The sequence below is a fragment of the Thermothielavioides terrestris genome, chromosome 2 (assembly GCF_000226115.1).
Source record: "Thermothielavioides terrestris NRRL 8126 chromosome 2, complete sequence".
NCBI classification, from domain to species: domain Eukaryota; kingdom Fungi; phylum Ascomycota; class Sordariomycetes; order Sordariales; family Chaetomiaceae; genus Thermothielavioides; species Thermothielavioides terrestris.
Window position 1 is genome coordinate 4,142,708 of NC_016458.1, and position 14,159 is coordinate 4,156,866.

Genomic DNA, 14,159 nt, shown 5'->3' on the forward strand with positions numbered 1-14,159 from the left:
CTTTTCGGACCTTCTTTCCACCGACGACCCGCTCCTTAAAATACTACCCTTGCCACTGGGGGTGTTTAAAAACTGAGTTGGCGCATGCCGGTCGAGAACTCCCGTCTCATTGCTGCTATTTGCAGCAGCTTCAGTTCCGACCACATATTTGCCGTTACATGCTATCCGTGAAGTTGGTGTTGAAGACGCAGCTCCGTCGACAAAGCGCCTGGTTGATGAGCATAACTGACGGTGCTGGCACGCGCCCGAGTAGTTATTCATCGAAGGGTAATGGCTTTGACGGGCAGTCGCCTGAAGTTGCTGGACGATGAAAGACGTCTGCAGAAGCAGTGGAAAACACTTTCCGGAGCCAACGCCAACATGAGCAGCTGGACCAAGCCCGCAAACCAAGGCCGCGAAACCGCCCCTGTTATCCGTTGCGGTTGCTCCTCGGCCACGGGTTAATTTGACGAATTCGAGCGTCCGCCGCTGTGAGACTGCGGGAGGCTGTCATGCTGTGTCCGGTACGTGCCATTGCACGAGGTTCCTTTGAACTCGCGCCTTGCCCTGATCGATTGCTGTTTTCCTGCTTTTGGCGACATGACGGGGGTCTGGCAACACTCTCAACCGTCCACACAGATCCATACTTCCCTCCAACCTCCATTGTGACATCATGGCAAGCCTTCAGCGACCCCGCCGCGGGACTGCAGCGACATGTCCATTGCAGGAAGCCAGGCCAGTGTCACAACGGAGCTCCACTGCTTTCGTGCTTCCCGCTCGGGTTGTGGTTATACACTCGCGTGTCATATCATTGGCCCAAGTCAAAGTTCCAGATTAAGCTGCCGAGAGCCTCATCGAGTTTGGCGGGGGTCTTGATCTCTGCTCTTGTAAGCATATTTGTCAGCCAGGGACACACCCCCGGGGTGAAATTCGCCCGAATGATGGATAGCGTCGCTCGATTACACAGCCGCGACGGTCCGAGTTCGCGAGAGGACAACTGGTGGCCGAGACAATTTCTCAGAATGTCTGAATGCTTAGAAATTTCGTTCAATGCCGAGCCCCTCGCTCGAGAGATCCGACGGTCGCGACGGCGGCGACGGCCACGACGGCCTCGGGCAGTCTGAGGTCACCGCCATCAAAGGGAGCCACGGCCCAGCAATGCGAGGATCGCCGAAAGGTATATCAGATGGGACAGCGGAGCCTCTTCTCCTCGCTCACCGCAGCCTCGATTTCAACCGATCAACGGCAGTCTCTCCAGATCAGCCTCCCTAGCTGACTAGCTCACCTTGCGACGACGAAGGAAAGCCGCCAGACCGCCATGTCCCCGCACAGCAACTTGCAGCCCATCAGGGTCTACGGCAAGGGCGGCCCCAACCCGCCCAAAGTGGAGATAATCCTCAACGAGCTGGGCATTCCACACGAGTTTGACCCCATCACGAGGAACGAAGTCAAGTCGCCAGCGTACCTCGCGGTCAACCCCAACGGCCGCCTGCCCGCAATCCACGACCCCAACGGCGACTTGACGCTCTGGGAATCGGGCGCCATCCTCGAGTACATCGTGGGGAAGTACGACAAGGACCAGAAGCTGAGCTTTCCGCCGGGCTCGAACGAGGCCTTCCTCGCCAAGCAGTGGTCCGTGAAATCCAAGCTCTTTCTTGCCCATCACAGTCTTGGGTAGCTCGTAGTTGCTCCAGAGACAATTCCTTTGCTGCCGAGCTGCTCCCAATGTCCAGACCAGGACAAGTAAAAACCAACTCATGTTGTTGTGCAGGTTGTTCTTCCAGACCACCGGCCAGGGCCCCTACTACGGCCAGGCATTCTGGTTCGAGAGGCTCCACTCCGAGAAGGTCCAGAGCGCTATCGACCGGTACGTCCAGGAGATGAACCGCGTGACGGGCGTGTTGGAGGTGCACCTCACCAAGCAGAAGCAGCTGTACGGCAGCCAGGATGGGTTCGACGGGCCGTGGCTCGTCGGAAACAAGCTGTCGTACGTAGACTTGGCCTTCGTCCCTTGGCAGATGGTTGCTGTCCACTGCTTCGGTGGGGAGTCGGGCCGGTACAAGGAGGCCGACTACCCGCTGGTGACGGAGTGGCTGGCTAGATTGAAGGCTCGCAAAACGGTCACGGACGCCATGCAGTGGCTCAGTGGGTTGAAGGGAGATGGGCACTAGCAGGGAGGCAGGTTAGGTTGCTATGTACCATAGACGGTACATCGGGAAGCGTGTCGGGCTGTGTGAGGCCCCGATCATCATGGGTCACCGGCCAATGCGAAAGGGGCTCATAAACGTGTCCATCGTCATCTTTCGCTCCGGAGTTCCTGGCACAGCCACTGTCCCCAGCCAAGCCAAGGGCTCTGAGTGAAGACTTTCCGAGACTGTGGTTTGTGTTGGGTTCTCGACGAAGGACCGAGTGGGCAACGTGCATTTATCAATCCTTCTTGGTGCGATGTGGGGCTCCCTCCCCCGGATGCACCGCGAGCCACCGCCAAGCACACGCCATCTGATAAGGCAAGGTTGATGGTGGAGCTGACGAATGTTACCGCCCTGTTAACAATTGTACCGCTCCGACCACGCGCATCGGAAGCGCTTATCGCAATCTGGTCGCCGACACGCCGGATGACACAGTCAATTCCGGAACCCCTATGAAATGAAGATGGAACGCAAGCGGCATTTCCGTTGATAAAACGTACCGTGTAGTGTATTGCCGACAGTCTTCTGCATTTCATGCACGCAACCTGGGCCGCCCAACTCAGTGTGCTCTTTTCTGCTGAGTGGTCAATTGCCTTGCCAATTGCCAACCACGGTGGCCACCAACCGTCTTTCTGTGCGTGGATTACAAGCCAACATCAAAAATGAACTACGGGGAGTCCAACCCCGAGCTCGAGTCCTTCCGCGAACAGTGGAAGGCTGAAGTCCGGGCAAAGCGCGCCGTTCCTGGTCCATCCAGGCAACAGCAGCAACAGCAGCAACAGCAGCAGCCGCAACAAGCCGCGCCAGCCGGACCGTCCGCCTCTCATGCCGCCACCGCATCTCGCCAACAGCCGCGGGGGAAGCCGCCGAAACCAACCAAGAAGGCGCCCACACAGGACCAAGACGATGACTACGTTCAATCGCAGTCCTTTGATGAGCCGGCGGCCTCCGGCCCTGTCGCGGCCTCTCTCGATAGACGTCAGCCCGAGGCCGCAGAGCCGGGGGAGCCAGTCTCCGCTCTTGAGCATTACGAAAAGGCGGTGGAAAAGGAGGCCGCGGGAAAACTTGGCGACAGTCTGAGGCTGTACAGGAAGGCCTTTCGGGTGCGTTACAGACACGCCACTACGGCGAAACGTGAGAGGATTCGGGATTCGTGATTGCTGACCAGACGCAGATGGATGACAACGTGGATCGGAAGTACAAAAACAAGCACTTTCCGAAGCCGCCGCCGAAGCCCGCTCAAGCAACTTCGGTCAACGATGTCCGGAAAAGCGCCAGCTCTGCGCCGGGCCCCCAACAGCCGCAATCCGTGAAGGATCTTATCGCCGGCTTCTCGGTGCTCTCCATTGCCCCGGCGCCGCCCGAGGTCGAAGGCATGCCGCCGCCTCCGTGCCCCTTGGCCGCGCTTCCAGAGGAGATTCTGGTGCAGATCCTCCGCGACGTGGCAATTCTGGATGTGGGGGACTTTGTGCGCCTTTCCCTGGTGTGCAAGCGCCTGGCCTATTTGGTGGCCACCGAGGATCGCATCTGGAGGCGCATCTGTTTGGGTTCGGAGTTCGGGTTTGGGGGCATGCACTATTATTGGCAACGGCGGATCACCTGGGAGCCTCTCACCGCAGAGGACCTAATCCGCGAGGCCGCCGAGGCCGAGGCCGAGGCATCCGCCGATTCCGAAACGCAGCTGTCACCACCACCAGCCGCACCGCCGCTAACCCTCTCGGAGCGCGCCCGTCGACACGCCGAAGAGAGCATGGCCAACACGCTGGCCTTCTACCACTCCCTCTACTCGTGCTCCTGGCAGCGCATGTTCCGCCTGCGGCCGCGCATCCGCTTCAACGGCTGCTACATCAGCACCGTCAACTACATCCGCGCCGGGCAGGCCAGCTCCTACCAGGTGACGTGGAACTCGCCCGTGCACATCGTCACCTTCTATCGCTACCTGCGCTTCTTCCGCGACGGCACCGTCATCAGCCTGCTCACGACGGCCGAGCCCGCCGACGTGGTGCACCACATGACCCGCGAGGCCGTCGCGCTGCACGCGGGCGGCGCGAACCCGCACCTGCCGAGCGCCGTGGCCCGCTCGGCGCTGAAGGGGCGGTGGCGGCTGGCCCGCGAGGCGGACAACCCCGGCGCGTCGCTCAGCGAGATTGAGGGCGGCGTCATGATCGAGACGGAGGGGGTCAGCAACTACATCTACCGCTTGGATCTCGTGCTGGGGTCGGCGGGCAAGGGGGCGCGAAACAATAAGCTCTCCTGGAAGGGGTTCTACAGCTACAACCGGCTGACTGAGGACTGGGCTGAGTTCACGATGCAGAATACCAAGCCCTTCTTTTTCAGTCGTGTGAAGAGTTATGGGGTGAAGGGGGAGTAGGGGCGGCTGCTGGACCTTGTGATGAGCGTTGACGGCAACGGCATCGTTGCGTGGGCTATGACATAGTTTGGGGTCCCAATAAGATAAAACAACTCTGATCTTGGACTATTTGAGCGAGAATTCAAGTAGTGTAGACCGTCGATGTCGAATTTCCCCAGGAACCTCTTTTTGTTGCTGGATACCCCCAGGTGGAAAAGGGGGTTCAGGGGGGGCTTGGCAACCGCACCGACGTTCCTTCAGCTGGCACCAGTTGGCCAATCGTGCCTCGGTCGCGTGCGCCATTGGGACCCTGAACACGAAGTCCGTAACCACGTTTACCAAACGGCAACGACGACGACGACAGCGACGGACGAGTGCAGGGCTAAGCACCGTACGGACGGAGCCGCACCGCTGCTGATATTGCCTTTGCAATAACTTCCACTCTTTTGCAAGCCCAAACGTCCTCAAAAGGACGCTTGCCAGCCGGAGCCCGAGATGCGCCGAACCTGAAACGGAGCTCGAAACAACGGCCGGCGCCCAACTCCGGACACACACATGGCCTCCCGCCGAGACGGCGGCGGACGCGGCTTCGGCCCGCTCTCGTTCCTCGCCAGCGTCTACGACCTCGACACGCTCGACACGCGCTTCACCACGCCGTCCTCGGTGCCGTACCGGGCCGCGATCGAGAAGAGGGAGCACGACGCCAGGCCGGACAGGCGGGCCGAGCCGTCCAAATGGGCCACCCCCGAGTTCTACTTCTACTACCTGGTCTTCCTGACCGTGGTGCCCTACATGTTCTGGATTGCCTACGATGTGTCCAGGCGTATGTCTTCCCAATCTCTGCGGCTCGGTGATTGAATTATCGGGCGCGGGTGGGTGGTTGACAAAATGGGGCAGCATCGGATCCACGGTATGGCAAGTTTGCGCATCTGCTTTCGGACGGCTGGATTCCGGGGCGCAAGATCGTAAGCTGCTCTTTGGTCCTTCGAAGGGAACGGAAGGGAAGGAGGGGAAGGGAAGGGCTGTGCTGAATGCTGTTGTAGGACGTGTCGGACGCGCAGTACCATACCTTCAGGGTCAACCTGCCCTACATGGCGCTGCTCCTCATCTTCCACCCGCTCCTGCGCAGGGTCTGGAATGCCGTGGTGTATCCCGCTTCGCAGGAGGCAAGAACCGCCAGGACGGCGAATTCCCCCGACGCGGCCGAGGCGAGGCTGCGCCAGCGCGCGTCCTTTGACTATGCGTTTGCCCTCCTCTACCTGGTTGTTTTGCATGGCTTCTCCGCTGTGAAGATCCTCCTGATACTGGCTGTCAACTACAAGCTCGCGACGGGCCTACCGAGGAAGTACATCCCCGCCGTGACGTGGGTATTCAACGTCTGCATCCTCTTCGCCAACGAATTGTGCGAGGGGTACAAGTTCCGCGATGTTGCGCTGCTTCTGACCGGGAGGCCGGCTGTGGACTTGATGATTGACCCCCCTGCCCTGGTGAAGCTGGGCGACTGGCTTGACAGTTATGGCGGCCTCATGTCGCGATGGGAGATCCTCTTCAACATCACCGTCCTCCGCCTCATCAGCTTTAACTTGGACTACTACTGGAGCCTAGACAGACGGAGCTCTAGCCCCATCGAGGTACGCCCCTTTCTCCCATGACCTTCCCTTCCCAATTTGTCGGGTCTCGCCAACAAAAACAACCTGACGCCCCCAAGAAGAAACAACTGGACCCCGCGAACCTCTCCGAGCGTGACCGCATCGCTATCCCCGCCCACCCACAGGACTTCTCCTTCCGTAACTATGTCGCGTACACCATCTACGCGCCGCTCTACCTGACCGGGCCCATCATCACCTTCAACGACTACATCTCCCAGCAGCGCTACCAGCCGGCCACGCTCTCCCGCTCCCGCACGCTCAAGTACGGGGTCCGCTTCGCCCTCGTGCTGCTCGCCATGGAGCTCGTGCTGCACTACGACTACGTGGGCGCCATCTCCAAGGCGGGGCCGGAGTGGTCGTCGTACACGCCGGCGCAGCTCTCGCTGCTGTCCTACTTCAACCTGCACATCATCTGGCTCAAGCTGCTGCTGCCCTGGCGCTTCTTCCGCCTCTGGAGCCTGGCCGACGGCGTCGACCCGCCCGAGAACATGGTGCGCTGCCCCAGCAACAACTACAGCACGCTCTCCTTCTGGCGCGGCTGGCACCGCAGCTACTACCGCTGGCTGCTGCGCTACATCTACATCCCCCTCGGCGGGTCCAGCTTCCGGTCCGCCGCCGACGCCGCCCGCACCGTGCTCACATACCTCGTCGTGTTCACCTTCGTGGCCCTGTGGCACGACATCCAGCTGAACCTGCTGATCTGGGGCTGGCTGGTCGTGGTGTTCTTCCTGCCCGAGATCGCGGCCAGCTATCTGTTTCCGAGGCGAAAGTGGGAAGGCAGGCCCACGGCGTACAGGATGCTGTGTTGTGTCGGCGCAGTGGGAAATGTGCTGATGATGATCTCGGCGAATCTGGTGGGTTTCGCCGTTGGCTTGGATGGGCTGGCGAACATTGTGAAGGGCATCTTTCAGGATTATTCCGGTACGCGCCCGCCCGGTGATGTCTTGTAGTTCGCTGTCGCTGACTTGCATATAGGGCTTGTGTTCCTTGTCACCGCGTGCTCGGCCTTGTTTGTGGGTATCCAGGTCATGTTTGAGATCCGGCAGTCCGAGTTGAGGCGGGGGATCGATCTGAAGTGCTGAGCTACCTGGCCTTGTATTTCCAATGGAGGGGTGGATTTACGTTGTTGGTCCTTCTGTTGGGTCTGATGAAAGCCAACCCGGTGTATGCGGTCCAGCGGCGTGACTGCGGCTCCAGTGTCACATTGATTCGTGATTTATTGCCGCCTCCCATGATACCCAGCTTACCAAGTATTGAGAGGAGGACAAGTCGAGTCGAAACACCTGCACCCCTGTAACCACGGGTATAAAACCAATCAATTCGTCCTTGCATAATTGGCTTTCTCTTTCATTATCTTAATCCCCACAGTAATGACTTCAAGAAGCAAGATGTAGTGATATGTCATGAGATATATTGACAGAGTCCAATACTCCAGACAGATACACTCTGCTGTGGCCTCTGCTGCCTTATGACAAATTATGCACATCAGTCAACCAAGAAAGTAGGGTATATCCAGCCGCCACGATCAAATCATGCTCTCGATGCCAAGAGGACCTCCCCAGATTATGGTAACAATGCAGGCGCTCCGGGACACCAAGCCTGCTCACTAGTTTCAGGACTTCCAAAAATAAACCAACAACCTCGCAAAAACGCCTAAGACAATGACTTTTCCTGCGGCTGGGCCATCTCCACGTCCTCCTTCACTACGCCAGATTGCTCCGGCCTCGAGGCAAACTTGCCCTCCTTCCCCAGTTTCCGCTCGGTGATGTGCTTGCGCAGCCAAATCGCGCCCCAAACGAGGCCAAAGACGATGAGACAGCCGACGGCGATGCCGAAGACATAGGCGGCCACCAGGCCATGCTGCTTGCTGGGGTCGAGGAAGTCGTAGGGGTAAAAGTCCTTGGACGCCTTGGTGACGTACGCCAGCGCCAGGTACAAGGCCAGGACCAAGATCAGCCAGGTCATGTGCACCGGGGGCGGCACGTCGGTGCGCGGCACGACGATCTCGAAGAGCGCGAAGACGCTGTTGAGCAGGTGCTGCGACACGTTGCTCCAGCCGTCGAAGACCTCGGCGAACCACGTGCCCGAGTACAGGCGGGCCCAGTAGACGATGGTCACGACGAAGGGGTAGACGACGACGGTGGTGTAGAAGGCCGAGTGGAGGGCCTGGAGCGGGCGCGGGAAGCGGTCGAGGAGCGGGACGCCCGAGCGCGCGTAGGTGAAGGTGTGGACGGCGGCGATGAGGAAGTAGAAGCCGAGACCCCAGTAGGTGAGGCTGGTGAAGTAGCTAAACTCGTCTCGCGAGTCCTCGCACCCGTTTGCGCCTCTCGCGCACTGCCAGGCCAAGATGAAGATGATGGCAGTGAAGATGTAGAGCGACTGCGCGGGTGCGTGCAAAGCGCCGCCGATCAGTAACTAACTTCATGCATGCCGACTTTGTTCGCTTGCGGCGAGCACTGGGGGGTGGGACTTACAATCAGGGCCCGGAAGAAGAACAGCAACCACGGCGTCAGCAACCAAGATGTCTCGAACCGATGGGTTGGGTCCCAGACGTCCGTCCCGAACCTGAAGGGCCGACTGCCAGCCATGGCCATTGGATTCTAGTCACTCACTAGCCGTTGTGTTGCAGGCGAGGCACGGAGCGCCAAACGAGAGGGAGCGCAATGATCAGAACAAAAGAGCGCGTCAAGCGCAAACCCTTGATGAAAGCGAGCGTTGAGAATGCAGAGAATGCAACGCTCCCTCTAAAGTTAGTGGTTGGCTCCGCAATCAAGTCTTACCTGGTAGTTAGCATGTTGTCTACCTAGGCAATTCTCATCTAGCGCTGGCAGAGGCTGAACCCGACCAAATCTTCTGCAATTTCGGCGCCTCTTTGTGGCGGCGGGTTTTAGCTGGCGTCATGGTTGGTTGCCAATTGTCCCAAACTTGGAACTCCTCTCGCAGCGGAGAGCTTTCAATGATGAGGTGAGCTTGGCCGGGATGGGCCATGGACGGTGCAAAGCCACTCTGTAAATCCATACACTGCTTAGTGCACACTAGACGGCATGCCGCACACAGTCCTCGCTTTCCGTTCCTGTGCTGTTCTAATAAGAACCGTTCGAGATTAACGTGACAGCAGGTCATTTAGTGACTCTACACTACACTACCTTCGTAGCTTACGTGGACCTCGTGTCTGGTGAGGGTATCAGTGACCGGCGGGCACGGCCTCCATCGTGAGTTAGCCGAGCTTCACTACCTTACTACACTAGTGTATTCATCAGGGGCGTTTCATTCACCTGCGCAACCGCGACGCCAACCGGCCCGGGGGCGGACCTGGCAACTGCAGGAGCTCGGCGGTCTTGCAGCATGCTTAAGGCCCGGGTTGACAGCTTCAGGTTCTGAAAAAATGATAGTTAAACGGAAGTCAAATCGTCTTTCTTTGCAGCCCGGGTCTTGAATCAACCAACCCGAAACTTCCAATCCAGGTCGCCTGAAAGGGAAGTGGGAGACAAGACCGGGGGCACCCATGTCCTGCCGAAGCCCCTTTGACTCCGGTCCACTCACCCTCCGACCTCTGCAGACAGGGGCGCTCCAAGGCACAGGAGCATCGCGTACCACAGGAGCTCGCATCATCACTAACTTACCCGCATCTGCACTGTGACCTTCACAACCCCCAGCACCTGCAGACTGCCCGACTGCAGTGCGCAGCTACGGCGCCCGCACTGAGATTCCGGCCGCTGGCCAGGAATGGATGGGCGATAAGAGGCCAAATTGACATTGATGGCAAAATACACGTAGTGTTGAAGCGGGCACCTAGCTATCGGGACGACATGCGCTTGGGCTGGCCCCCAGGGCTGCGCGGGACTAAAAGAATGGATGACGAGTTCCAGGCCTGCATCGCCATCGCAGTTCGTTGCCCAAAGAAGAGCGCCTGTGGTGAGCTCAAATGGGACCCCGCTATTGAAGACCCCGGCCCTCACGCTAGTTGCCCTATTTCCTTAAATGATTGGCAGGGTGGGGCGAAGGGTCTCGCAGCTGCTGGCTCGATGCCGCCGTGGGGTCTCCTGTCGGCAGGGCCCAGGCCAGACCTGGTTTCCCATGGTCGATTCCCAGGAACCGCAGCTGCCCAATAACCCGGGGCAGTCCAGGTGGAGCGCGCCGCATTCGTTCGATTGCATATCGCTGATTTTGTGGTCTCTTTTCTCCAGGAGTTCGTCTCCTCTCCTCTGGAGCATCGTCTTGGGAGTTTCCTCCCTCCGCTCGGCTCCAGCATCTTGAACAGCCTTGCAGACAGCACAAGCAGCACGATTTGTCCCGAGTGGCTATCTGCTCGCTCTTCGTTGACGACCCCCTCGATCCCTTGCACGTCCCCCGTTGACACCCGAGGAGCACCCACCCCAGGGCCCCCAGCAGCACCAGCAGCAGCAGCAGCAGCAGCAGTTTGGTACGAGTCCGCCGTGCTCCAGGCAGAACGGCCTGCACACCCACAACCACACAGCCGGACACCTGGGCTCCGGCGCCGAACCCTGAGAGTCTTGGCCTGGTTGTCCCTTGTGTTTCAGCTCAATCTGCTGGTGTTTCCGCTGCCCCCTTCGCCCTCGCCTTCTCCGTACCGCGCCGGCCTCCGTGGTCCGTCGGGGTCCATTATGTTTCAAACCAGGCTCTTCCCGTGACAGGAGCTTGTTTTGACGATTGAGGCCTCCTCGCTGCTCGCGGCCTGCTTGGCCTTCAAAACGTCTGTTTCTGTCCACCCCCCTGCGATTTGTTTCCCTCGTTGAAACCCGTGCGAATCATCCATCCCAATCACTCCGGAAGCCCGCAGGACGCACGAGGCTGGGCCCACCAGCGGGAGCGATCCACGGCTTGTACGACAAGTTCCTGTCGATCGCCGCCGTGGTCCCCGGCCAATGACAGCCCATCCTGCCCAGCTGTCGAGACCTGCTCGGAGGACCCCCTGACCCATCCGCCATGGCTCTCACGCCGCCCGAGTCGTCACGTCTCTCCGAGCTTCCCATCGTCCTGCTCCCCGATGCCGACACCGACATCATGGGTCCCGACCCCGCCCCCGGCTCGGAGCCCGAGCCGGACGTTGGTACTCGACCGGGGCCAGAGGAACCACCGCCGCCTCCCGCACCGCAACACCCGATCCCGTCCATGCAGCAAGCCTTTGCCGAGTCGCTGGCTGAGGCTACGCAGAGCCACGCCGCGGCGAAGCCTAAGTTACGTACCGGCGATGCCAAAGCCAGGCGAGAGGAGTTACTCGACGGCGAGAGGTTGGACCCGCACCCGACCGCCCTGTGGCGCCGCCGGCCGGGCCAGAAGACCCATGAGCTTTGCAGGCTACTGGCACAAATCTCGTTCGGCGTGTACCTCCTCCTGAACGGCATGGCCAACAGCCAGATTCTGGTTGTCTCCATCCTGCAGGGGCACATCAACGAGGTGGACGAGTTCCTGGAGACGACGCTGGAAGACATGGATCTGGCCACCCGGGACATGGAGGGCCGCATCAAGCACTTGAAGCTGCCCATGGATAACATAGACGTCTTCGAGCGGATGCTGGAGGACCGAAACTTCCGCTTGCAGATCCTAGATGGCAACCAGAAAATCGAGCACATCTTGGCTCGCACGGAGGTTGCCCTGAAGCAGACGATGAACGACATCTCCGAGGGCCTCACGGCGACCAGGGAATTCACCATCTACCTGGCGGAGCAGCAGCACGGTGCCTGGCGGCGGGAGCGCCCCGATGTGATCGACATCTTTGACGCCATGAAGGGGAACACCGATGGCTGGTTCAATGCGTTCATGGACTTGCAAGCGAAAGGGAGCTCTCTCAACGCTTTGATGGTCAGGCTGGCCGACATCGTTTCTGAAATGGAGCGGAGGGCAGGCGAGGTGAGCCGCAAGACTCAGGTGTGTGTCCCTGCTTGGTTTCCAAGTCCAGGGTGAGAGGCGTCGCCAACTAACCCATGGGAGATAGTCCAGTGTACAGCCCCACACGTCTCCTTCACATAGCCCACAACCGTCAGATGCATCTTCGGTCACGACTCCGCCGGCGTCTCCACCGAGAAAGATTCCGAGCTCGCCTCCGCGACTCTCGTTACGGCTGAGCACACTTAACACGGTCGACTTGTCGATCGACAGCGACCCCCGACCAGTGGCGGCGCAAGACGCAGCGGCCGAGCAGCGAAGCGGAGATGAGGCGACGCCGCGATCCCCGCTTATGGTGACTTCAAGGTCACCACCACCTCCCGAGTCACCACCCGAGTCGCCCTTCTCCAGTGAGCAGCCCCCGCAGTCGCCGCCTGCTCGTAATCCCCGGCGGCTTTCCAAAAGACCATCGGCGCTGCTAGATCTGCCTAAGCTTGAAACTCCGCAAGAACGTGACGAGGAGGAGGACGAGGAGGGTACTCTGTATATTTTGCAACCTAGGACCTACACACCGCAACTGCCGTCACCACAGCCGTCGCCGCGCATCGTTGACGAGCGGCCCCAGCCTCAGATCGATGCCCCGAAATCCAGCGTGGGATCTTCAGCATCTTCAATCGAATCTGCGGCGCAACTGACGATCGAACACGCGAAGCCCCGAGTCGAGCAGGTGTTTTCGAAGCAACAGGCGCATCGGCCGAAAGTCGTCGAGATTGGTGCGAAGACGAACGCGAAGGCGACTCCACGGCTGAGCCAACCGCCTAATTTCGAGCCGACGTCCGGGCCGGACCCGGCCCAGGCCCCGGAGCTTGTCGTACCGCAAGACCCCGAGGTGGCGGGGAGACAAAGGAGTTCCCTCAGGCAACGCATCTCACTGAAGACAACGCCCCCTGAATCCATCCAAGTCCTGCCCCACAATGCTGTCGATTCGCAACAGCCGTTACACGCAGTCCCTCGAGCTTACCAAGCGCCAGATTCCGCTTATGGGTCCGATGTGGAGCGACCGCCGGAGAACTCGATGGCTTCGATGAACTCCTCGCTGCCGGATTTCTCGCCTCCCTTCGTCCATCCTGGAATGATTCCCTCGCCGCATTCTGAAAAGCAGTTCTTCCGTCCAGTGCAGGCCAGTCCGTACTCGCCGCTGCAGCAGCGGCCGCACACGTCTGGCACCGTTGGTCCTCACCACTTCCCGCCACCACCGAGAAACATTCCCTCGGCGATGGGGAGGAGTATGATGAGCAGTGGGGCATCAATGACCAATCAGACGGTCGGTGGAAAGTCGGTGAAGAAGAAGCGCAGCGCTTTCGGCTGGCTGAAGAAGGCCTTCTCCCTGGACGAAGAGGAGCGGGCTGCGTTCGAACGGAGGAAGACAGAGCAGCAGGTCAACCCGTATTACGAAGCCCGGAGCCAGCAGTTTTTGGACGGCAAACGCATTCGGCCGCGCCCGGCCTACTAGGAGGAGCTGGGCGGTCTTGTCGTACAGCGAACGTTCCTCCAACTCGAGGCACCGAAAATAGGTCTCGGGAGGCTGACATTGAACGTGCCAGCCCATAATACTCTGCGGGCCGTGCCGGTTGGGGTATAAGGAAGGACTCAACCTCGGGCCCCAGAACCACTGCCGCGTACACCACAAACACAGGAACTCCTCGGCGGCAATGCGCCCGGTTCCCTTGGAACCGGTGATCACGATACCCATTCACGTACATTTTTTGCTTTTGATGTGCCGCGGATTGCATATCCGGCATATGAAGAACGCTTCATCTCAAGCGATCATCTAGACTTCCGCTAGTTGTCTCTCTTTTGGCCGCATCAGGCTTGGTTGTTGGCATCATCACCATACACATCACCATACAGCGGCGGGCACATCTCGGGGCGGATTCACGTATCTGTAATATAATAATAGTCGGTGGAAATCCAGTGCCAGGGCGTTGAATGTTGTGGGGAGTTGGTCACCATTCGCTTTCTCTCACACTCACCACTGTGCTGTACTGACATTGCAGTATGGAATACTCCGTACAGGATAATTAACGTTACGCAGCGTTAGTTACCTTTCTTACGTTCCGTGCCGCTGCATGCATCCGCACGGAA

The 14,159-nt window shown here is 59.4% G+C and overlaps 6 protein-coding genes across 6 annotated transcripts; 5 read left to right on the forward strand and 1 right to left on the reverse strand.

Moving 5' to 3' along the window:
- Positions 1-1,297: 1,297 nt before the first annotated feature.
- Positions 1,298-2,150, forward strand: THITE_35553 (uncharacterized protein; the record flags this gene model as incomplete). The annotated part of the gene is made up of 3 exons (XM_003652240.1): positions 1,298-1,615; positions 1,751-1,801; positions 1,857-2,150. The coding sequence occupies 3 exons, from the start codon at positions 1,298-1,300 to the stop codon at positions 2,148-2,150; spliced, it is 663 nt and encodes a 220-aa protein (XP_003652288.1).
- A 532-nt stretch (positions 2,151-2,682) lies between these two features.
- Positions 2,683-4,539, forward strand: THITE_2150148 (uncharacterized protein; the record flags this gene model as incomplete). The annotated part of the gene is made up of 2 exons (XM_003652241.1): positions 2,683-3,271; positions 3,343-4,539. The coding sequence occupies exons 1-2, from the start codon at positions 2,831-2,833 to the stop codon at positions 4,537-4,539; spliced, it is 1,638 nt and encodes a 545-aa protein (XP_003652289.1). The 5' UTR covers positions 2,683-2,830.
- Positions 4,540-5,073: 534 nt separating this feature from the next.
- Positions 5,074-7,480, forward strand: THITE_2077439 (uncharacterized protein; the record flags this gene model as incomplete). The annotated part of the gene is made up of 5 exons (XM_003652242.1): positions 5,074-5,341; positions 5,416-5,483; positions 5,562-6,149; positions 6,227-7,088; positions 7,143-7,480. 5 exons carry the CDS (start codon positions 5,074-5,076, stop codon positions 7,247-7,249), a joined length of 1,893 nt encoding a protein of 630 aa, XP_003652290.1. The 3' UTR covers positions 7,250-7,480.
- A 256-nt stretch (positions 7,481-7,736) lies between these two features.
- Positions 7,737-8,871, reverse strand: THITE_2113617 (uncharacterized protein). The gene is made up of 2 exons (XM_003652243.1): positions 8,642-8,871; positions 7,737-8,546 (listed from the first exon to the last, which is right to left on the reverse strand). The coding sequence occupies exons 1-2, from the start codon at positions 8,759-8,761 to the stop codon at positions 7,821-7,823; spliced, it is 846 nt and encodes a 281-aa protein (XP_003652291.1). The 5' UTR covers positions 8,762-8,871; the 3' UTR covers positions 7,737-7,820.
- A 1,147-nt stretch (positions 8,872-10,018) lies between these two features.
- Positions 10,019-10,697, forward strand: THITE_161622 (uncharacterized protein; the record flags this gene model as incomplete). Its single annotated transcript, XM_003652244.1, has 2 exons — positions 10,019-10,054; positions 10,533-10,697. Coding segments are annotated over exons 1-2 (195 nt in total), but the record flags the coding sequence as incomplete, so codon positions are not given.
- Positions 10,698-10,769: 72 nt separating this feature from the next.
- THITE_2113622 (uncharacterized protein) lies at positions 10,770-14,140 on the forward strand. The gene is made up of 2 exons (XM_003652245.1): positions 10,770-12,056; positions 12,124-14,140. Exons 1-2 carry the CDS (start codon positions 11,115-11,117, stop codon positions 13,525-13,527), a joined length of 2,346 nt encoding a protein of 781 aa, XP_003652293.1. The 5' UTR covers positions 10,770-11,114; the 3' UTR covers positions 13,528-14,140.
- The last annotated feature ends 19 nt before the right edge of the window (positions 14,141-14,159 follow it).

What these genes read in the sequence shown, in the direction of transcription:
- THITE_2113622 (XM_003652245.1), top strand. Translation starts at nt 11,115, where the DNA reads ATGGCTCTCACGCCGCCCGAGTCGTCACGTCTCTCCGAGCTTCCCATC. An exon ending in AGGTGAGCCGCAAGACTCAG is followed by an intron (nt 12,057 to 12,123) that starts GTGTGTGTCCCT and finishes CATGGGAGATAG; the next exon opens with TCCAGTGTACAGCCCCACAC.
- THITE_2113617 (XM_003652243.1), bottom strand. Translation starts at nt 8,761, where the DNA reads ATGGCCATGGCTGGCAGTCGGCCCTTCAGGTTCGGGACGGACGTCTGG. An exon ending in TCTTCTTCCGGGCCCTGATT is followed by an intron (nt 8,547 to 8,641) that starts GTAAGTCCCACC and finishes GCACCCGCGCAG; the next exon opens with TCGCTCTACATCTTCACTGC.